This window comes from Coregonus lavaretus (genome assembly GCF_964263955.1).
Source record: "Coregonus lavaretus genome assembly, chromosome: 21".
Classification (NCBI taxonomy): domain Eukaryota; kingdom Metazoa; phylum Chordata; class Actinopteri; order Salmoniformes; family Salmonidae; genus Coregonus; species Coregonus lavaretus.
The window spans coordinates 7,510,793-7,534,926 of NC_140008.1; the positions used below are offsets into that span (position 1 = coordinate 7,510,793).

At 44.2% G+C, this 24,134-nt stretch overlaps 1 protein-coding gene across 1 annotated transcript in view; it reads right to left on the bottom strand.

Moving 5' to 3' along the window:
- Nucleotides 1-489: 489 nt before the first annotated feature.
- LOC311149086 (lactadherin-like) overlaps nucleotides 490-24,134 on the bottom strand; it is a 38,755-nt gene continuing 15,110 nt past the window's right edge. Inside the window, exons 4-10 of the mRNA XM_084186196.1 lie at nucleotides 11,759-11,872; nucleotides 11,054-11,235; nucleotides 8,508-8,663; nucleotides 7,303-7,447; nucleotides 5,463-5,647; nucleotides 3,780-3,935; nucleotides 490-3,475 (exon numbers count right to left, since the gene is read on the bottom strand). Of these exons, the coding sequence (XP_084042322.1) occupies nucleotides 3,332-3,475; nucleotides 3,780-3,935; nucleotides 5,463-5,647; nucleotides 7,303-7,447; nucleotides 8,508-8,663; nucleotides 11,054-11,235; nucleotides 11,759-11,872 (1,082 nt within the window). The 3' untranslated portion in view covers nucleotides 490-3,331. The remainder of the gene's footprint in view (nucleotides 3,476-3,779; nucleotides 3,936-5,462; nucleotides 5,648-7,302; nucleotides 7,448-8,507; nucleotides 8,664-11,053; nucleotides 11,236-11,758; nucleotides 11,873-24,134) is intronic.

Consider the following 24,134-nt stretch of genomic DNA (forward strand, 5'->3'; position numbering starts at 1 on the left):
TTTCAACAGGACAATGACCCAACACACCTCCAGGCTGTGTAAGGGCTATTTGACCAAGAAGGAGAGTAATGGAGTGCTGCATCAGATGACCTGGCCTCCACAATCCCCCGACCTTAACCAAATTGAGATGGTTTGGGATGAGTCGGACGACAGAGTGAAGGAAAAGCAGCATGTGGGAACTCCTTCAAGACTGTTGGAAAAGCATTCCAGGTGAAGCTGGTTGAGAGAATGCCAAGAGTGTGCAAAGCTATCATCAAGGCAAAGGGTGGCTATTTGAAGAATCTCAAATATAAAATATATTTTGATTTGTTTAACACTTTTTTGGTTACTACATGATTCCATATGTGTTATTTCATAGTTTTGATGTCTTCACTATTATTCTACAATGTAAAAAATAGTAAAAATAAAGAAAACCCCTTGAATGAGTCGGTGTTCTAAAACGTTTGACTGGTACTGTATGTATAACAAATAATATTGAATAAAAACACATCAATTGTATATTTTTTTCATTACTCATAAAACCAGGACATTGTGGAATGAAAGAACAGGAATAACTAGAGTCTGATGAACGATCAAAAAAAAGTGTACAGAGAAAACAATATAATCTAAAACTTCTGTTGGCAAAAATCATAGTCAATACAATGCATGCAGAAGTCAGATAACATAACTGTTTTGAAACAAAGATCATAAATATTTGACAGTGTTTGACACTACCATCCATCCATAGCCTTGCAAATGCGTCGCTGTCCACGTGCATTTAAAGAGGATATCTACTGCCCATGTTTCTAGCTGTTCACGTTTGATTCATATTCATTCATATCAAAACGAATAACTTATTGCACAAGCCCATAATTCATGATGGATCTTTACAATGTTAGCTATGTATGGCCTAGGAGCAATATGCAGATTGCCGGTCATGTCATACGTTCAGTGCAACCGTATAAATCTTTTTTAATTCAATTTTTCTTTTCTATCTTATCAGTGTGGCCACAGCCTTCCAATTCTACGCATAATGTTGGCCCTCTTGTGAGAAATGGATGGCATTTGATTCGTCTGCTGCAAAACATTCCATCTTCTAGGAACAAAGTATTTACATTAGGTAGGATAACCAGCTCAGAAATAAAACTGTGGTGGAAATGTGGTTTTTAGTTGCTATTGTCGGTCAAAGATCTACAGAGAAAATCTAAATTGCTTCCTGATAACTTATGGAAGCCATATATACCGGCTCTCCTATGCAGTGAAACGACAGATTCCTAGTATTACAAATCTTTGTTTTCCAACACTTGTGCTGTCTTGACAACTCCTATGGTTGTGTTTGGCAAGACAGCGCAAACAGATCTGGGATCAGGTTAGAATGGATCTGCCTTGACCTGATAACGACATTTGGCAGCATCATCAACTTGCTAACTCGCTATTTTCTATATTTTTTTTCACTTTATAATAGTCAATTAGTAATAAATGCATTACATTGATTATGCACTGTGAGTTGTGATAATAAAACAATTCTGATAGGACAGACATCACAATCAGAGTACATCGAGTTATAAACACACCACATACTGTAAGGTAGTATTTCTGCACTTTTAGATTCTCTTTGGCAAAAAAACAATCTACCATAATAGAATTCAACTACTTTGGGTTTTTGGAATATCACTTAACGTCACAAGATATACATGCTTTCTATCTGTTAAGTCCGCTACTACACTGAACAACAATATAAATGCAACATGTAAAGTGTTGGTCCCATGTTTCATGACCTGAATAGATCCCGGAAATGTTCCATACGCTTAAAATGTTAATTTTTCTAAAGTTTTCTGCACAAATTTCTTTACATCCCCGTTAGTGAGCATTTCTCCTTTGCCAAGATAATCCGTCCACTTGACAGGTGTGGCATATCAATCAGCTGATTAAACAGCATGATCATTACAGGTGCACCTTGTGCTGGGGACAATAAAAGGCCACTAAAATGTGCAGTTGTCACACAACACCATGCCACGGATGTCTCAAGTTTTGAGTGAGCGTGCAATTGGCATGCTGTCTGCAGGAATGTCCACCAGAGCAGTTGCCAGATAATTTAATGTTCATTTATCTACCATAAGCCACCTCCAACGTTGTTTTAGAGAGTTTACCAGTACATCCAACCGGCCTCACAACCGCAGACCATGTGTATGGCGTCATGTGGGCGAGTGGTTTGCTGATGTCAACGTTGTGAACAGAGTGCCCCATGGTGGCGGTGGTGTTACAGTATGGGCAGGGAGAAGGTACGGACAACGAACACAATTGCATTTTATCGATGGCAATTTGAATGCACAAAAATACCATGACGAGTTCCTGAGGCCCATTGTGAGGCCCATTTTTTTGTTGTGACCAACAGATGCATATCTGCATTTCCAGTCATGTGAAATCCATAGATTAGGGCAATTGACTGATTTCCTCATATGAAATGTAACTCCGTAACATCTTTGAAATTGTTGCATTTATATTTTTGTTCAGTATACTTACTTGAAAAATTGTAGTTAGTAAAAACATGGCTAATAATAAATCATAATGCATTTAGGACTAGTTAACTAAGACTATAAACATGGCAACAAAGTGAAATACATTTGGTATACATTTCCTTTTCTAAAAAAAATCGTATCAAGTCTATGGTCACACGATGAGTCTTCATTAAGCAAGAACAAAAACAAAAAGTTCCAGAAAACATCTTCCAGAGCACTGCAGTGACAGCTAGGAAGCTAACGCTACACATGAGTGTGTTCGATAATACTACTACTGACTTCAGGATGGTCAGGTGAAAACCCTCCATTGGAAAAACATCTCAGCTAAATTAGCTACTAACTGTACATCACCAGCGATGGGTTTTAGGTTCAGCCTTCTGGGCCCGAATACATGAAGCCTCTCACATTAGCAGTGCTGATCTAGGATCAGTTTTGCCTTTTCAAAATCACAATAATGAATAAGATCAGCACTCCTACTGTGAAACTCTGTGAACACAACATGGGCCTGATCTAGGAAGGACAGCTTCGGAATCCATGCACTTCCAGCTGACACAGCAGTAGTCTGTGCGCTCGAGGTACAAGTTGACCTTAAGCACAGATCTAGGATTAGATTGCCCCTACCCAATTCTAGCAGTAACCATTAGCTGGGCGAAGCAAGATCTGACCCTAGATCAGTGGTTTGTACCTCAGTCGGGGCAGGGTTGTGGTGGTGGTGTTTTGCTGCCCTCTACGGATCTGAGCTTGGCAGTGAAGGTGTGGCTCAGGAAGTTTTGGAAAGAAAGGAGGAGCAAGAGGAGGAGGGGGCGGGGAACAAGGAGGAGACTTGGGCGGGGCTACTCGTCGCAGCCCAGCAGCTCCATTCGCAAGGTGATGCGCCCGTGCCATGCCCACGGCAGGATGCGGACGAATCGGGCGTAGAAGGGCGGCTCGAACAGGTTCTTCTTGTGGACATTGTTGTCGCTGTTGCCCGGGAAGATCTGGAGGTTGGGGAGCAGAATCACACGCAGAGACACACGGGAGTTAGTTAGTTAGCTAGCTGGTTAGACTGAACATCCATCATGGAATTTATAGAACATCGTGAAATCTATGACACATATCTCATGGCAACGGTTGTTTGAGGTTCTGTTTATTGTGTAAAAAAATAAAAAAGGAGTAAATTACAATTGGGAAAGAAAAAACTTAATTTAATAGCTTTAATTTGGTCCATATTCCTACACAGCCACACATTGGGTAAATTCATCTTGGGCTCACTTCTTTGGATGCAAGATGCAAAAAACCGACCTTGTCTGTGCTGGTGACATCGTCCTTGACTATGCTCCAGAACTGTCCATCGTCACTGTAGGCCACCTTGAAGGCAGAGACAAACTGGACCGCCCCAAAGTCCTTGGCCCCCTGGGTTATAATACCTGTGATTCTCTTGGGGGACTCCAGGTCTACCTGTTACAGAAGGAGAATGGGTCAGAACAAGCAGGACTCCAGGTCTACCTGTTACAGAAGCAGAATGGGTCAGAACAAGCAGGACTCCAGGTCTACCTGTTCCAGACGGAGAATGGGTCAGAACAAGCAGGACTCCAGGTCTACCTGTTCCAGAAGGAGAATGGGTCAGAACAAGCAGGACTCCAGGTCTACCTGTTCCAGAAGGAGAATGGGTCAGAACAAGCAGGACTCCAGGTCTACCTGTTACAGAAGCAGAATGGGTCAGAACAAGCAGGACTCCAGGTCTACCTGTTCCAGAAGGAGAATGGGTCAGAACAAGCAGGACTCCAGGTCTACCTGTTCCAGACGGAGAATGGGTCAGAACAAGCAGGACTCCAGGTCTACCTGTTCCAGAAGGAGAATGGGTCAGAACAAGCAGGACTCCAGGTCTACCTGTTCCAGAAGGAGAATGGGTCAGAACAAGCAGGACTCCAGGTCTACCTGTTACAGAAGCAGAATGGGTCAGAACAAGCAGGACTCCAGGTCTACCTGTTCCAGAAGGAGAATGGGTCAGAACAAGCAGGACTCCAGGTCTACCTGTTCCAGAAGGAGAATGGGTCAGAACAAGCAGGACTCCAGGTCTACCTGTTACAGAAGGAGAATGGGTCAGAACAAGCAGGACTCCAGGTCTACCTGTTACAGAAGGAGAATGGGTCAGAACAAGCAGGACCCCAGGTCTACCTGTTCCAGAAGGAGAATGGGTCAGAACAAGCAGGACCCCAGGTCTACCTGTTCCAGAAGGAGAATGGGTCAGAACAAGCAGGACTCCAGGTCTACCTGTTCCAGACGGAGGGTTGGGTGCCGGAGTCTGCTCTACATTTACATTTTAGTCATTTAGCAGACGATCTTATCCAGAGCGACTTACAGTTAAGTGAGTGCATACATTTTTCATACTGGCCCCCCGTGGGAATCGAACCCACAACCCTGGCATTGCAAGCACCATGCTCTACCAACTGAGCTACAGGAGGGCTCTAGTGGCAACGCTGGCGATTTCGAACTACACATCTCCGTTACTTGTCTGTCTGTATCCCCCACTACACTGTTCCACCATGAATAATAAGCATCTTGGAGCATCTTGGGCTAACCTAGATAAATCAAGTTCAAAACAAATTGTCAGTAATTTGTCGGTAAAGTAAAACGGTGAGAGAGAATCTTCCAGAACTTTCCCCAACAACACAAATCTCCCTCAGCTATAGCCCCCTCAAAAATTCAAATAGATGTTTTATTGTCACACACCAGATAGGTGCAGTGAAACGTCTAGTTTTACAGGGTCAGACATAGTAGTACGGCACCCCTGGAGTAAATTAGGGTTAAGTGCCTTGCTCAAGGGGCACAACAACAGATTTTTCACCTTGTTGGCTCGGGTATTCTAACCAGCAAACTTTTGGATACTGGCCCAATGCGCTAACCGCTAGGATACCTGCCGCCCACTAAGTGACCCCACCACCCACACCATTTCCCAAAATCCCCTCAACCTCTTGCAGTTACCTGCAGCCACTCAGAGCGTTTGGTGGTGTCCGCCGTCCAGGCGTTGGTCTTGCCCTGCTTGTCCAGCCGAGCGTAGTGAGGCTGCCAGGTGAACGCCTCCATACCCCAGGTGCGGTGGACGCTGGAGGCCGAGATCTGGCGGTCGGCGAGCAGGCGCGACTTCATGCCCAGGGGCTCGGAGCAACCTGCCGTGTTTGAATAAACTGTGAAGTGAGACAACAAGCACCAGCAGGGAAAGAGAGAGAAGTATGATAGACAAGAGACGGACAGGAAAGGCCCAAGCCAGCCAGCCGGTGAGCAGCACAGTGAAAGCACATGGATGATGACAGCCAGTAATGACCAGAGTTGTGGTGAGGTGGACGGAGTAGTGACGGTACAGCCATAGGGAATAGAGTTTGGCCAACCTATCTTCCAGGTTGGCTCTCTGATGATAGAATGCAATTGTCTTGGAGCTTTTGGCGGCCATTTAAATGCTACATTTCAAACTGAGTTGGGCTGAACTCTGAACAGCCCATGTTGCGGCTCTGATGAAGGTGTGCACCAGAGTTTACTGAACTTGGTCCTGGGGACCCCAATGGGTGCATGTTTTGGTTTTTGCCCTAGCACTACACAGCTGATTCAAATAATCAAAACTAAAAACGTGCACCTCTTGGGGTCCCCAGGACCGGGTTTGGAAAACGCTGGTGTAGACAGAGAGAGACGGACAACATACGGCAGCCAACTAGTGGAGCATGTAGGTTAGTTGGACTGAGACGTCAGTGAGTCGTACGCGCACGTCTACATTTTACATGTTAGTCATTTAGCAGACGCTCTTATTCAGAGCGACTTACAGTTAGTGAGTGCATACATTTTCATACTGGCCCCCACCGTGGGAAACAAACCCACAACCCTGGCGTTGCAAGCGCCATGCTCTACCAACTGAGCTACAGTAGGACCAGCATCATGCGTGCCCAAGCTTGTCGACCGAGTCACATTTACTGTATGTTGGGCAAAACATTGAGCCTGCACTTCGCTTAGTGTGTGTTGCAGGATGTTTTTTGTAGCATGCATGTGTGAGTGCAGTACGAGGTACAGGTGGAACCGTGGTAACCAAGCACAACCAGCACAGCATAGCATGCTTTGACAGACAGTCAATCAAAGATGGATCAATTATTTCTGACTACTTTTAAAAACACACAGACACACATCAGTTTCACTTAGCTAAATTAAACCATGCCAGAGAACCCATGGCATCATGATCCAACAAATAGAAAGTACAGAAACTTTATACAGAAAGTTATTGCAGCAGAGAGGACATAAAGGCAGTCCAAAATATATCTACTTCTACTAGCATGGATAAATGTCTGTGATGATCAATATGACTTGGTTACGATCCCCAAAAAACAGATTTATTTACACCATAGATCTCATTGCCAATGTTTCCACCGCAAAAATGTCCATATGGTGTAGATAAATCACTTTTTGGATGTTTTCTTTTCTCAACCAGACAGGACTGATGCAAAGTGGGCAGTATGTATGAGCATCTGGACAGGTAGTGAGTCGGACTGGATCAGACTTATTTCCCACAGTGTCATTTCAGTCAGACCTAAACCAAAAACCTTCATTATCATTTCAGTCAGACCTAAACCAAAAACCTTCATTATCATTTCAGTCAGACCTAAACCAAAAACCTTCCGTATCATTTCAGTCAGACCTAAACCAAAAACCTTCCGGTAAAACTCAAAACCTCCTGTACCATATAACCATACGACACACTGAAACCAAACCCCATTCAGTTTGAGTTTGTTGACGTTGTTATCGGTGTGCGCGCATGCGTAAGTAAGCATGCACGTGTGTTTACCATTGAGCTCACAGCCCACCAGCTCCATGCGTAGGGTGCAGGCCTTGCGGCAGACCACGGGGATGATGCGGAAGTACTGGCTGATGATGGGAGGGTCAAACAGGTTGGTCTTGGTGCCGTCGTTGTCCACGTTCCCCACAAACACCTGGAGAAGTAGAAGAAATTAAGAATATTATATTTGATCTAAAGTGACTTACAGTCATGCGTGTTTACATTTTTCATTCGGGTGGCCCCAGGGGGAAACCGTAAAAGGCACAGTTCACCACCCACAACAAATCCACGCCTTTCATTAATATCCAGGCACCCTATTCCCCTCTAACTCAACTCTGGACCTTGAAGCCAGTTCCACTGCTGATGTTCATTCTTTCCCTGTAATCAGGGACTGATTTAGACCCGGGACACCAGGTGGGAGCAATTAATTATCAGGTAGAACAGAAACCCAGCAGGCTCCGGACCTCGCAGGGTAAGAGTTGAAGACCCCTGCCCTAGACCCTAAATAGAACACTCAAAAAATGTAGAAGATGATCAAATCAGCCATAGTGTGTGTGTGTGTACATCAGAGGATGTGTGTGTGTGTACGTGTGTGTGTGTGTGTACATCAGAGGATGTGTGTGTGTGTGTGTGTGTGTGTGTGTGTGTACATCAGAGGATGTGTGTGTGTGTGTACATCAGAGGATGTGTGTGTACATCAGAGGATGTGTGTGTGTGTGTACATCAGAGGATGAGTGTGTGTGTGAGAGTGTGTGTGAGAGTGTGTGTACATCAGAGGATGTGTGTACATCAGAGGATGTGTGTGTGTGTGTACATCAGAGGATGTGTGTGTGTGTGTGTGTACATCAGAGGATGTGTGTGTGTGTGTGTGTGTGTGTGTGAGAGTGTGTGTACATCAGAGGATGTGTGTACATCAGAGGATGTGTGTGTGTGTGTGTACATCAGAGGATGTGTGAGTGTGAGAGTGTATCAGAGGATGTGTGTGTGAGTCCATCAGAGGATGTGTGTGTGTGTGTGAGTACATCAGAGGATGTGTGTGTGTGTGAGTGTGAGTACATCAGAGGATGTGTGTGTGTGAGTGTGAGTACATCAGAGGATGTGTGTGTGTGAGTACATCAGAGGATGTGTGTGTGTGTGGGGGTGTGTGTGTGTGTACATCAGAGGATGTGTGTGTGTGTACATCAGAGGATGTGTGTGTGTGTGTTTTCACTCACAGAGTCCTTTGTCTGCCCGTCCAGGCGGTACATAGTGTAGGTCCTCCCGTCCAGACTGGACGCCACTTTAAAGGCCTTGATGAACTCAGCTGACCCCATGCGGCTGGCGCCCTGCGTCACGATGCCCGTGAAACGCATCTTCCTCTGCATGTTAATCTGCACAAAGGACAACACACACGGTTTAATTTCAGATCTGCAACTATATTCTAGTCAACATGGTCTACTTTCAGATCTGCTACCATATATATGAGTCAACATTAACAAAGTGAATGTTTCGAATGACTGATTGGTCCTAGAGTCATGAAACCTTCACTGCACATGGAGGGAGATGACAACCTTCAATCTGTATGTAAAAAAGGTCCACGCCGACAACATTAATCAATGCAATGAGGAGAGTCTTGAGAATAAAACACATTTGTCAGAATTAAAGTACACTGCTCAAAAAAATAAAAGGGAACACTTAAACAACACAATGTAACTCCAAGTCAATCACACTTCTGTGAAATCAAACTGTCCACTTAGGAAGCAACACTGATTGACAATACATTTCACATGCTGTTGTGCAAATGGAATAGACAACAGGTGGAAATTATAGGCAATTAGCAAGACACCCCCCAATAAAGGACTGGTTTTGCAGGTGGTGACCACAGACCACTTCTCAGTTCCTATGCTTCCTGGCTGATGTTTTGGTCACTTTTGAATGCTGGCGGTGCTTTCACTCTAGTGGTAGCATGAGACGGAGTCTACAACCCACACAAGTGGCTCAGGTAGTGCAGCTCATCCAGGATGGCACATCAATGCGAGCTGTGGCAAGAAGGTTTGCTGTGTCTGTCAGCGTAGTGCCCAGAGCATGGAGGCGCTACCAGGAGACAGGCCAGTACATCAGGAGACGTGGAGGAGGCCGTAGGAGGGCAACAACCCAGCAGCAGGACTGCTACCTCCGCCTTTGTGCAAGTAGGAGCAGGAGGAGCACTGCCAGAGCCCTGCAAAATGACCTCCAGCAGGCCACAAATGTGCATGTGTCTGCTCAAACGGTCAGAAACAGACTCCATGAGGGTGGTATGAGGGCCCGACGTCCACAGGTGGGGGTTGTGCTTACAGCCCAACACCGTGCAGGACGTTTGGCATTTGCCAGAGAACACCAAGATTGGCAAATTCGCCACTGGCGCCCTGTGCTCTTCACAGATGAAAGCAGGTTCACACTGAGCACATGTGACAGACGTGACAGAGTCTGGAGACGCCGTGGAGAACATTCTGCTGCCTGCAACATCCTCCAGCATGACCGGTTTGGCGGTGGGTCAGTCATGGTGTGGGGTGGCATTTCTTTGGGGGGCCGCACAGCCCTCCATGTGCTCGCCAGAGATAGCCTGACTGCCATTAGGTACCGAGATGAGCTCCTCAGACCCCTCGTGAGACCATATGCTGGTGCGGTTGGTCCTGGGTTCCTCCTAATGCAAGACAATGCTAGACCTCATGTGGCTGGAGTGTGTTAGCAGTTCCTGCAAGAGGAAGGCATTGATGCTATGGACTGGCCCGCCCGTTCCCCAGACCTGAATCCAATTGAGCACATCTGGGACGTCATGTCTCGCTCCATCCACCAACGCCACGTTGCACCACAGACTGTCCAGGAGTTGGCGGATGCTTTCGTCCAGGTCTGGGAGGAGATCACTCAGGAGACCATCCGCCACCTCATCAGGAGCATGCCCAGGCGTTGTAGGGAGGTCATACAGGCACGTGGAGGCCACACACAATACTGAGCCTTATTTTGACTTGTTTTAAGGACATTACATCAAAGTTGGATCAGCCTGTAGTGTGGTTTTCCACTTTAATTTTGAGGGTGACTCCAAATCCAGACCTCCATGGGTTGATACATTTGATTTCCATTGATAATTTTTGTGTGATTTTGTTGTCAGCACATTCAACTATGTAAAGAAAAAAGTATTTAATAAGATTATTTCATTCATTCAGATCTAGGATGTGTTATTTTAGTGTTTCCTTAATTTTTTTGAGCAGCGTATGTCCTAGTTGCAGTTTTATCTGCACTGATATGAAATAACTGACAGGTGAAAGTAATTCCCTTGTAGGCAGCCACAATATATTGCTTTGACCTCTCCCCCATAATGACGTTTCACCTCTCCCCCATAATGACGTTTCACCTCTCCCCCATAATGACGTTTCACCTCTCCCCCATAATGACGTTTCACCTCTCCCCCATAATGACGTTTCACCTCTCCCCCATAATGACGTTTCACCTCTCCCCCATAATGACGTTTCACCTCTCCCCCATAATGACGTTTCACCTAGATCAGTAGATAAGGGAGAGAGACTTTACTATGGAGATACCCTCCTAGACTAGATCAGTAGATAAGGGAGAGACAGATCAGGGTCATGTTCATTAGGAACTGCAGCAGATTATTTTGCAAAGCAGAAAAAAAGCCTCTGTCATTAGACAAGTCCAGGTAGTCTCTTGGTTTCAGTCAGTTTTCATGCCTGAAGAACACGAGCCAGACAGTGGTGTTGGAGCCAGACTGTTGTCCTGTACTGACCTCTATCCAGGGGTTCCTGTCGTAGGAGGCTGAGGTCCAGGCATTAACCAGGCCCTTGTTGTTGAGGCGTGCCAGCTCGGACCCCCAGCGCTGTAGGCCCAGGAATCCGTAGCGCACCGACGAGGCCAAGATTTGAGACTCAGCAATGCCTCCGCCCTCCATTCCCAACAGAGAGATACAACCTGAGGAACAGACAGACATAGGGAAGAAAAACGCACAGACAAGACAGATCAACAGACGCGCTCAGACGCAATGGAAGGAGAACCTAACAGGTAATGTGTGGTGAAAATTTTCTGGTTTATTTCATACAGTATGTACACATACACGCCCCACAAATCTGGCAGACTGCTTCCAACCCATGCGTAGTCCACTGACTGAACTACAGTATCTCCCACCGCTGTCCTACCCGGCCATGATTCAGGCTCACAGAAACATATTGACCGTCTATCTAAAGCACCCAAACTCCTTTACTTAAGAACACCAATATCTCATAATAACAAAAACCCTGGGCCAGCTTTGGACGGCCCCCAAATTACATTAACTTACATTAGCTACGTTACATGAATGTGTTTCTTAAATCACATTTCAGCCTAATGCATTTGATTGCACTTAGAAATAACATGGCAGATGAAGGCTAATAGAAAGCCAGTGTGTGTGTGTGTGTGTGTGTGTGTGTGTGTGTGTGTGTGAGAGAATGGTACTCACGCAGTTGGCAGTGCTTGCCCACGTAGGGGGACGGACAGCGGCAGTTGAAGTCTCCATCAAGGTCCCTACAGGAACCACCGTTCTGGCACGGCTGCTTGGCACAGTCATTCACATCTGTAGAGAGACATCATGATCATTATCAGTCACTGGCATTCCATTATGTACAAATCAACAGAACAATGACGGATAACACTATGTGGACAAGGGGTGATCGGATCCTAAATAAGCACTCCTACTCCAATATACGCTTTTTCTGAATCTAAAATATACGTTTCATAGGGTTTTCTGATAAAATCCTTAGTTTTTTCTTCATCTATGTTCTACATTTGATAAATCTATTAGTAACAGCAAAGGCTTATCTGAACAATGGCTGCATTGGCTCAGATGAGCGGTTGTGGTCCAATTCTCTGCAGCTCCCTGATTTACCCCTAGATGGCGTAATTTCCAACAGTATACACCGGAAGTGTGCGTTTTAGAGAGGGCGCTTGGCAACAGCGTGCATCAGAAGAATGGAATGAGAACACACTTTTTAAAATCTCTCGCCAACAACATTTGATTCAACTTCTTTTGAACACGGCTCTGAATTGACTGTGTGTCTGAAACGGAAACCTATTCCCTATAGGCCCTGGTCAAAAGTAGTGCACTACATATTCTTTCTACATTTAAGTCATTTAGCAGACGCTCGTATCCAGAGCGACTTACAAATTGGTGCATTCAACTTAGCCAGTGAGACAACCACCCCCTTTTTTTATTTTATGGGGGGGGGTGGGAGAAGGATTACTGTTATACTATTCCAGGTATTCCTTAAAGAGGTAGTGTTTCAAGTGTCTCCGGAAGGTGGTCAGCGACTCCGCTGTCCTGGCGTCGTGGGGGAGCTTGTTCCACATACGGAATAGTGTCATTTCAGACACAGCCTGTTTACCATATTTGTGTAGAATATGACCCAAATCTCACTAGTAGTCATCAGTGAAGAGTGTGATGTGTGATTCTGTGCCCAGGGCCAGGCAGATAGTCAGTCGGCCACGAGGAAAGCACACACACACAGTTACTCATAATCAGTGGTGAAAAAAAGTAAAAAAAATTGTCATACCTGAGTAAAAGTAAAGAAATAAAAAATAAAATGATAATTTGTCACAAGAAACTAGCTCCCTGGTTTACAGAAAATACCCGAGCCCTTAAGCAAGCTTCCAGACAATCGGAAAGGAAATGGCGTTCCACCAAATTGGAAGTCTTCCGACTAACTTGGCAGGACAGTACCGTACAATATCGAAAAAGCCCTCACTGCTGCTCGATTAGCCTACTTTTCCAACCTGATTGAGGAGAGCAAAAACAATCAAACTTTTATTTTTGATACTGTCGCACAGCTAACTAAAAAGCAACATTCCCCAAGTGAGGATGGCCTTCACTTCAGCAGCGATGAATTCATGAACCTCAGGAGTCAGTTGTCTTTTCATAGCCGAGCGTTCAGAGGTAGAGAGGGAGTTAGAGGGAGGGAGAGAGCACGTCCGGTGAACAGGTCAGGGTTCCATAACCGCAGGCAGAACAGCAGAAACTGGAGCAAAGATTACAATAACTAACCCTTTCATCTGTGGTGTTAGCTAGCTTGTTCTATTAGCTCCTATGCTAGCTAACTGGCTAGATAAACATGGTGCTGAGATATCAGATAGGAGCTAATAGCCAACGTAGCTAGCTAACGTTAGCTTGTTATCATTTTGAACATGAACCATTTTCATCAACGAGCCATCTGACTTGCGGTGTAACGTTAGCCATTTACTGGTGTGCTGATCTGACCAGCAGCAATCGTGTCCGTAAATTGACAGTTGATAGTCGGATTAGATGATCATCGTAATAGGGAAAGAAGGAAGTGTTTTAAAATGCCTAAATAAAGGTTGGCAATAGGTTTAGCCACATAAGAATCTTCCTGCATGTTTATGGACCAAGAAAGCTATGGACCAGCGTGCGTTCTCATTTCTCAAACTAGCCAAAACAAGCTCAATAACTCAATGCATGCACACACTCCTATTGAATATGCATTCACCTGTATTGTGAGTAGGCCTATGCCATCTTAATTTACCGAGTTTATCAAGAGATTTACCATTCAAATCAAATAATTTCCATTATGTTGTTACATTGTTTTTACCAAAGTCAAATGTATTGTTTCATTTGAAAATGATAGAGGAGCATAGGTCTGTTCCTATAGAGTTATGGAGGAGCAGAGGTCTGTTCCTATAGTGTTATAGAGGAGCAGAGGTCTGTTCCTATAGAGTTATAGAGGAGCAGAGGTCTGTTCCTAGTGTTATGGAGGAGCAGAGGTCTGTTCCTATAGTGTTATGAGGAGCAGAGGTCTGTTCCTATAGTGTTATGGAGGAGCAGAGGTCTGTTCCTATAGTGTTATGGAGGAGCAGAGGTCTGTTCCTATAGTGTTATGGAGGAGCAGAGGTCTGTTCCTATAGAGTTATGGAGGAGCAGAAGTCTGTTCCAACTGGCAGAGTTGATATCAGTGCAGAGCAAGGCCAGCTGGCAGAGTTGATATCAGTGCAGAGCAAGGCCAGCTGGCAGAGTTGATATCAGTGCAGAGCAAGGCCAGCTGGCAGAGTTGATATCAGTGCAGAGCAAGGCCAGCTGGCAGAGTTGATTCCAGTGCAGAGCAAGGCCAGCTGGCAGAGTTGATATCAGTGCAGAGCAAGGCCAGCTGGCAGAGTTGATATCAGTGCAGAGCAAGGCCAGCTGGCAGAGTTGCATGTGACAGAGTACCCAACACAGCCTGAGCATCAAATCCAGTAGGCTGTTCCAGGCCGCCAGCGGGATGAGGTGTCCAGTACAGTCAGTGTCCTCTGACTTTGTGCTCTACTGAGTCCCGGATGGCAGTGCCATTCATCAGTATTTAAAAAGGGGAAATCTGGGATTTGTACATCCATTTTGGGACTTTTAAATTCAACCTCATCCCTCAGCTGTTTACCAAAACAAATGGCAGGGTGAGTGCTTTGTTATTTATCAAATCCCAGATTGCCCCTTTAAGGAATCCAGGTCCAAATAGTTCCTGGCATGGAGCACAGGAGGGGCACAGCTAGGGGGTGCCCCACTGGTAGTACACACTGCCAGGTCTAGCCACACAACTGCTAAATTAAGTATATGAAGTTGTAATTTGCTCAGTGAAATCCTTTTGGGGAGTGACAGAAGACCACAGAGGACCTTAAGAAAGAATAGCCCTGGTTCCAGACTTTGCCAGACCGTGGTGTGGGGCCATGTGTTTTGTGTTATGACTGAGGGTTAAACATTTTTTGTTTTGAATTAACATTGAGATTTGACAGTATATTGTAGTCACAGAGATCCTATAATTCAGGGTTATAGGCTTCTATAAGTAATTATATGATTGTAGTATTGTAGGTGGTCTGGCCCTAGACAACACTGTGTGACAGACTGCTACAATAAGATTATAGCAACTGAAAAATAAATTGTGTTGATGCTTAGTGCAACTGGCCTGACCTGGTGTTCGCAAATTCCTTTCTATGACCATTTTAGGAAATGGCCTCCCCTGCTGAAAGGCTACCAGAAGCAACTGTAAACAGAGCAGTGTGACTAGCAGAAACTACTGTAAACAAAGCATTTGTGTCACAATAATGCACACACCCACGTAAACAGAAATGGATGCAAACAGACCTCCCAAGGTGGTGCAGAGCTTAATCTGTCCACTTCAGACTAGCCATATCCTGTGTGTGGTTGAGGCAACTCCTAAAACAACCAGAAATCTGCCTGCCACTCACTGTCACACATTCTTTCAGTCTCAGCTGCAGTCGTGTCTGAGCCAATTTAGGTGCCGACACTAAAGTGAGTAAACAGCATTAGACTTTCAGTATTGGTTACTGCCTGCCCATTGAGGCTTTCAGGCCAATTTCACACAGCCGGTAGAAGTGCTGGTGTCAGACCTGAGGGGAGGCTGTGACATTGTCGAGGCAGACTTCATTCACTCTTCCACTTCCACTTCCCTCTTTACCCCGGCAACAGGGCCGCTGACGTCTTGGGAGTGCTGCGTTCGTGACCACTTTCCGTTGGCTGGCTGAGCACGAGAGAGAGTCCGGTTTGCGTGTACAGCGGGTTTGCAGAGTGTGTGTGTGTGTTCTCTAACTAAGTGTGTAGCCGTGTGTTTTAGCATGCGAGTGTGTGTGTGTGTGTGTGTGTGTGAGAGCGCGCGCACAAGTGTGTGGGAGAGGATGTCGCAAGATTGTTACTACTGTACGCCTCTGAGTTGGCTGCTTTCAATTAGTCACCTTCACTGAGCTCCTGCCACACACACACACTGACCACAGCTTACAGGAGCTGCCGAGGATGCACCTCACTTGCTGCCCACACATACACGCACACACACGCTCTCTTTCTCGCAAACAAACACCCTCCCTCTCTCCAATACACACACACACTAATTACCGAGTAATACAAAATGTCAAAACACAGGCATCAGGAGTTCTAAATGAGAAGTTTGGAGGCTGAGCCCAAGAACAGCCCAAGGAACCTCACATACTTCTGCAGCCAAATGACCTTTACAGTCCTCCCAAATACATGATTCAATTAGCGTAAAAGCTAGCTGGCGCTTTAGCTCGTCTTTTCCGGGAGGTGGGTAATGTACTACGGAGTCAGAGCTTGGTCAAGTACTCTTTTGTGGTGCACATAGATGAGCATGGCCATGAACTTTTTAAGTCATATTCAATTATTTATGGCATAAATAGGGGCATGAACATTTAGAGTCGAAATAGACTGCAAAGAATATAAAATGGTGTCCCTAGCTAAAAAGCTAAAGAGGAAGAAACCATAACTGACAGATTGCACCACATTCGTCTCCTAATTGATCTGCATATTGCCCAGTAGGCAGTACCACAGAACACTCACTTTGGTGTTGGAGTGAGGGGAAAACTGATGTGTTGTTGACACGATCTGACTGTTTCCAGTTTCTGTGGCACGCTGCTGTGGACGGCTCTGCAGATAAAAGGGGATAAATAGTGCTGACCCCTGCAGTTCTCTCTCTGTGTGTGTGTGTGTGTGTGTGTCCCTCTGCCCCACAGGCAGCGTCAGCTAGCAGAAGGACTGGACATCTAGAGAAAAGCGCCCGGGTCCAAACAGAGGACAGAGGACACAGTACATTCACTGCCTGAAGAGGACTATTCATGGGTTGCACGTTTCGTCACAATATTGTTTTGAACATTTGTTTTAGGACCGATGCCCAGCGGAGCGTTCTACTCAATGCTTTGTCAATGTGCGCTGATGAAGACTCCATTGGAAATAATAAAATACATTTCTAACAAAGGAGATATGACAAGCAGAAAAACCTTTTGTCATTATTTTGATGTCGCCATATTGACTATAGATGCAGTATAACATTAGCTAGCTGTTATGAGTTTCTCTGGTATCAAGTAATTCAGGACGCGAGAATATACTTAAAACAATTATATGGAGAGTTGATGCGAAGTATTTGATAGATACGGTACCGGGTTCGTATAATAAACGGCACATGCTTTGCCTCGTCATCTGAACTACTAGACAAAGAAAATATCTCTTCTTATAGTCCCTGTTACATATTGCTTCAACAACATCTGGAAACCATCAGTGGGCACTCCACACCTTGATGCTTTCACCTTGTACCCAAGGCAGGATATTCCATCTATCAATCATTCTAAGATAAACACCAGTAAGCTCCCTCGACATACTGGAATCCTTGGCACCAAGAATCACCCATATAATAGATTTAACCTTGTTCCTACAACAGTGTGAAAAGATGTCATATCATTCCCCCATTTATTTTTCTTCTGTTGTCAGTAAAATTCCCCAGATATAACATTAACCCAAACAATTCACATAAAACTTCATATAAAAATAAAATGTTCTCCAATCAGTAGTATAGATATATGATTGGAGTCTAAACCATGCTAGATAACTGAGAATTCATCCCCCTCTACTTTCTATAGCTGAATCCAACCAGATTCTCAATATATTTAAAATCAACAGAAAGGTATAAATTCTCAGTCATCTGGATCATGCACGATCAAACCTCTATGGACTCAGTCTGAGTAAAATATCAATATATGACAAACTAATATACACTGCTCAAAAAAATAAAGGGAACACTTAAACAACACAATGTAACTCCAAGTCAATCACACTTCTGTGAAATCAAACTGTCGACTTAGGAAGCAACACTGATTGACAATACATTTCACATGCTGTTGTGCAAATGGAATAGACAACAGGTGGAAATTATAGGCAATTAGCAAGACACCCCCAATAAAGGACTGGTTTTGCAGGTGGTGACCACAGACCACTTCTCAGTTCCTATGCTTCCTGGCTGATGTTTTGACTTCAACAGCCTTCAAATTGCTATATCCCCCTAATATCTTTGCATCTCTATTCATATTCCTAATTCCATCCTCTATTTCTCTAATATTCCCCATAGCTTTAGTTAAATTCACAAGACCTTCCTGAATCTGATGGTAAGTCTGTACAACATGCATCTCCTCTCATAATCACATACCCTCCTCCTTTAGCTGCTGTAGTAGCAACCAATGCTATGCGATTATCAATTGCATATTGTCTAATGAGTGCCATTTCAGACAATTGTTTGAAAACCCATGACCGTTAGTAGGTACCAGGTTTAGCCTGAACTCTGTTCAACCCCGACTCCGTTCCAGTAATATGCCTTAGGATAGAGGCAAAGGATAACACTGGTTTCAGTCACTGATAAATCAGGACAGCCTTGGATTAGTTAGGAGCGAGGAATTCAACCCGAGGTCAGATCAGATAAAGAAAGAAAACAAACATTCCTCTTTCACATAGCAACCCCAATGATATGAACCCATTAAGTTCTTGCCTAGCAACACATAGTGGGGAGAACAAGTATTTGATACACTGCTGATTTTGCAGGTTTTCCTACTTACAAAGCATGTAGAGGTCAGTAACTTTTATCATAGGTACACTTCCAGAAAATCACATTGTATGATTTTTAAGTAATTCATTTGCATTTTATTGCATGACATAAGTATTTGATACAGTGAGGGAAAAAAGTATTTGATCCCCTGCTGATTTTGTACGTTTGCCCACTGACAAAGACATGATCAGTCTGTAATTTTAATGGTAGGTTTATTTTAACAGTGAGAGACAGAATAACAACAACAAAATCCAGAAAAACGCATGTAAAAAATGTTATAAATGTATTTGCATTTCAATGAGGGAAATAAGTATTTGACCCCTCTGCAAAACATGACTTAGTACTTGGTGGCAAAACCCTTGTTGGCAATCACAGAGGTCAGACGTTTCTTGTAGTTGGCCACCAGGTTTGCACACATCTCAGGAGGGATTTTGTCTCACTCCTCTTTGCAGATCTTCTCCAAATCATTAAAGTTTAAGTGGCAACTCGAACCTTCAGCTCCCTCCACAGATTTTCTATGGGATTAAGGTCTGGAGACTGGCTAGGCCACTCCAGGACCTTAATGTGCCTCTTCTTGAGCCACTCCTTTGTTGCCTTGGCCGTGTGTTTTGGGTCATTGTCATGCTGAAATATCCATCCGCGACCCATTTTCAATGCCCTGGCTGAGGGAAGGAGGTTCTCACCCAAGATTTGACGGTACATGGCCCCGTTCATCGTCCCTTTGATGCGGTGAAGTTGTCGTTGTCCTTAGCAGAAAAACACCCCAAAAGCATAATGTTTCCACCTCCATGTTTGACGGTGGGGATGGTGTTCTTGGGGTCATAGGCAGCATTCCTCCTCCTCCAAACACGACGAGTTGAGTTGATGCCAAAGAGCTCGATTTTGGTCTCATCTGACCACAACAGTTTCACCCAGTTCTCCTCTGAATCATTCAGATGTTCATTGGCAAACTTCAGACGGGCCTGTATATGTGCTTTCTTGAGCAGGGGGACCTTGCGGGCGCTGCAGGATTTCAGTCCTTCACGGCGTAGTGTGTTACCAATTGTTTTCTTGGTGACTATGGTCCCAGCTGCCTTGAGATCATTGACAAGATCCTCCCGTGTAGTTCTGAGCTGATTCCTCACCGTTCTCATGATCATTGCAACTCCACGAGGTGAGATCTTGCATGGAGCCCCAGGCCGAGGGAGATTGACAGTTCTTTTGTGTTTCTTCCATTTGCGATTAATCGCACCAACTGTTGTCACCTTTTCACCAAGCTGCTTGGCGATGGTCTTGTAGCCCATTCCAGCCTTGTGTAGGTCTACAATCTTGTCCCTGACATCCTTGGAGAGCTCTTTGGTCTTGGCCATGGTGGAGAGTTTGGAATCTGATTGATTGATTGTTTATGTGGACAGGTGTCTTTTATACAGATAAAAAACAGATTAGGAGCAGCTCTCAGCTCGTTACCTGTATAAAAGACACCTGGGAGCCAGAAATCTTTCTGATTGAGAGGGGGTCAAATACTTATTTCCCTCATTAAAATGCAAATCAATTTATAACATTTTTGACATGCATTTTTCTGGATTTTTTTGTTGTTATTCTGTCTCACTATTCAAATAAACCTACCATTAAAATTATAGACTGATCATTTCTTTGTCAGTGGGCAAACGTACAAAATCAGCAGGGGATCAAATACTTTTTTCCCTCACTGTACATCAGAAAAGCAATACTTAATATTTGGTACAGAAAATATGTTCTATTGGGTTCAGGTCTGGAGACTGGCTAGGCCACTCCAGGACCTTGAGATGCTTCTTACGGAGCCACTCCTTAGTTGCCCTGGCTGTGTGTTTTGGGTCGTTGTCATGCTGGAAGACCCAGCCACGACCCATCTTCAATGCTCTTACTGAGGGAAGGAGGTTGTTGGCCAAGATTTTTTATACAGGTAACGAGTTCAAACAGGTGCAGTTAATACAGGTAATGAGTGGAGAATAGGAGGGCTTCTTAAAGAAAAACTAACAGGTCTGTGAGAGCCGGAATTCTTACTGGTTGGTAGGTGATCAAATACTTATGTCATGCAATACAATACAATTTAATTACTTAAAAATCATACAATGTGATTTTCTGGATTTTTGTTTTAGATTCTGTCTCTCACAGTTGAAATGTACCTATGATAAAAATTACAGACCTCTACATGCTTTGTAAGTAGCAGAACCTGCAAAATCGGCAGTGTATAAAATACTTCTTCTCCCCACTGTATGCACCAATGTTTAAACCTTTCAATGTAAAAATCCCCCTCTCTGGGACTTCATAGGTCCCATATCAATACATCCCAATACTTCAAAATGTATATAGCGACTGATATGTGAATACAGTAACCTAATAATCAACATGTTCATGATATAAGGCACAATCCTTCCATGAACCTTATGTTTCAAACATTAAGATTCAAAAGTTTCTACTCGCACTAACCAATAAGTGTGTCCTAACCCAGTAAAAGAATATATCACTGTTCTAACCATAATATCCATTTAAAACAGTTATCTTGCGATTGTATAAGCAAATCGCATGTCATGCTGAGAATAGTTTCAACATCTTTAGTTACCAATATATACTAAATGACTTACTTAAAATCACCCAGTAATCTTATAAATCATAACCAAAACCAAATTAATTAACCCAACCAAATTTAGACTTCACATTGGTCCTACCACTCAAAGTTAAAAACCTCAGCTTAGCACACATTACCACTGTCAGCATGTACACTTATATTAACATACAGTATAACCATCCATAATTCTAGTATTACCTTCCTCATCATGAGAATAACTACATATCATTATCACAATGCATTCTCAGTCCAAATTACTATACATTTAGCAGTGTATATACCTTCGACATCAAACCTCATACCCAAATTTAGAGAATTCCAAATCAATTATGGACACAGCTGACCAACCCAGTCCTTCCCCAGCACTCAATCTTCTGGCGTCTCTTCTTTATGTTCTACAGACCGCTTCATAGTTCAACTTAGCTGTGCCACTAGAGATCCTGGTTCGAATCCAGGCTCTGTCGCAGCCGGCCGCGACCGGGAGACTCATGGGTGGCGCACAATTGGCCTAGCGTTGTCCAGGGTAGGGGAGGGAATGGCCGGCAGGGATGTAGCTCAGTTGATAGAGCATGGCGTTTGCAACGCCAGGGTTGTGGGTTCGATTCCCACGGGGGACCAGTATGATTGAAAAAATATATATATATATTCACTAACTGTAAGTCGCTCTGGATAAGAGCGTCTGCTAAATGACTAAAATGTAAAATGTAAATGTAAACTTGAAATGCCCATAACAATGTCCCAATTCCAATGTCTCATTCGAGCAGCTACCATCTCTACCCCCCATTCTGTCTCGTCCATTTGCCAACCAGTACACCAACAACATGAGAAATGTTGTATTTGAACAGATCTCTCTCCATGCCCACTCCACATGGACAACTGTCACACTCCCGCGAGAAAAGCATGAGAAAATCAGTTGATGGCTTCGATTGGATGCTGTCCACCTGTTGCAGGTAGAAGTTGTGCTGGACAGGACCGTATTCAACGCCTTTGTTGCTCATCTTCAGCCGGTTTAGAAGTTTTTTTTTAGGTTCACACCTTTCTTGACCAAATTATCCCTGCTATGCATCACAACACCATCTGTAGTTACCTCGAGATAGGACAGAACACACATAGTGGAGTTCATTTCCAATCCAAGAAATCCATATACGCATTGACTATATGACAAATTATTATGTTTTACCAATTATTCTTAATGCCAATTTCTAATATACTCCCCTTATCACCCTGTGGATTACACCTCAGAGTCCCAGGAAGTTAGACCTCAATTTCTGTTAGGGAAACCCTTGCCATCGTCTCCCATCACCTGATCATTGTCAGCTCCAGCATCCTCAGCTCCCTCATCTCTATGTAGTCGGTTTCCTCATAGTACTCTGGTGCAGTGGTTTAGATGATACCAGGTCGATCTCCCCTCTATCCGCACAGCCGTTGGTGTAGCCTGGGTGACGATGTATGGTCCCTTTAGCGTTTAACCTTCTTTCTTCACTAGTGTCTCGGGCTCAGGCAGAATCTTACTCAATTTATTAACATCGGTATGTGGAGTGTGTCCTTCTAGCAGCGTACCAATAGGGAAGCTGAGAGTCACTGCTGCAAAGACACAAACAGATACAAAAGAAAACAATGCCATGCAGTGGCGGGTCCATCTTCCTCCTCTGGGATTGGAACTCTCCTACCTTGGGACACATGGATCCAGGTATCTTCTTTTGCTAATTTCACCGCCAATGAGGTAGTCAGCAACACCTGGTACAGGCCTCTCCCCCTAGGGTCTGACCAGCTCTTACTTCTATAATATTTTACTGCCACAAAGCCTCCAGCATAGACAACTCTCAGATTCTCCTGCTAGGTTGGGCAGAGAAGCCTTCACCCATTAGAAGAGAGTCTTAAGAACATTGTTAAGTGAGACACAGTATGCTACTTTACCAAGTCTTCTCATCAGTCAGGAGAAGCCTTGAGATTAGGAAGTGCGCCTTCTTGCAGTCCACTAGTTTCAGAGACAGGCCTCCTCTGTACCGTCTCCCACCACAAATACATTTGCACATAACACATTAATTACTACTGCTCATATTCTTAATACAATTAGCATATTTACCAAAAGCCCCAGGAAACAGTAATTCCCCTTTATACACATGACTCACATCGTGATTCATGCGTTCAAAAAATAACACTGCCTGTTAAATCAAAATAACAAATCAAATTAGAATGACACCCCCTGATAACATCTTAACTTAATTATATCCCATAATGTAATTCAAGGAATAGTAAAATCACTAAGCTAACTAAGATTGAGGGGAGACCACCAGGGTTTAGATAGCATTGCTAGCTGTTTTTGACTAACGTTAGCTAACAATGCTGGTTAATGACAACATTGCCATCAGTCTCAAGTAAGTTTGACAACATGACATTGATGGCAAAGTTGTTTCCTACTAAATATTTGCCTACTTGGCAATGTCATCGTATTTCCAGGCCACTATGGTGTAATTTATATGAAACAGCCCCCGTTCAGAATGTCTGGGCATCACTGGACTTTTGGGCACCAATCTGGATGTCCCGTGTAGCTCAGTTGGTAGAGCATGGGTTGTGGGTTCGATTCCCATGGGGGACCAGTACACATTTTTTAAATTAAAATGTATTTCACTCACTACTGTAAGTCGCTCTGGATAAGAGCGCCTGCTAAATGACTAACATGTCAATGTAAATAACAATAACGCGTGGCTACCAGAAACTACTATAAACAGAGCAGTGTGGCGAGCAGAAACTACTATAAAACAGAGCAGTGTGGCTACCAGAAACTATTGTAAACAGAGCAGTGTTTGCTAGCAGAAACTATTGTAAACAGAGCAGTGTGGCCTAGCAGAAACTACTGTACAGAGAGCAGTGTG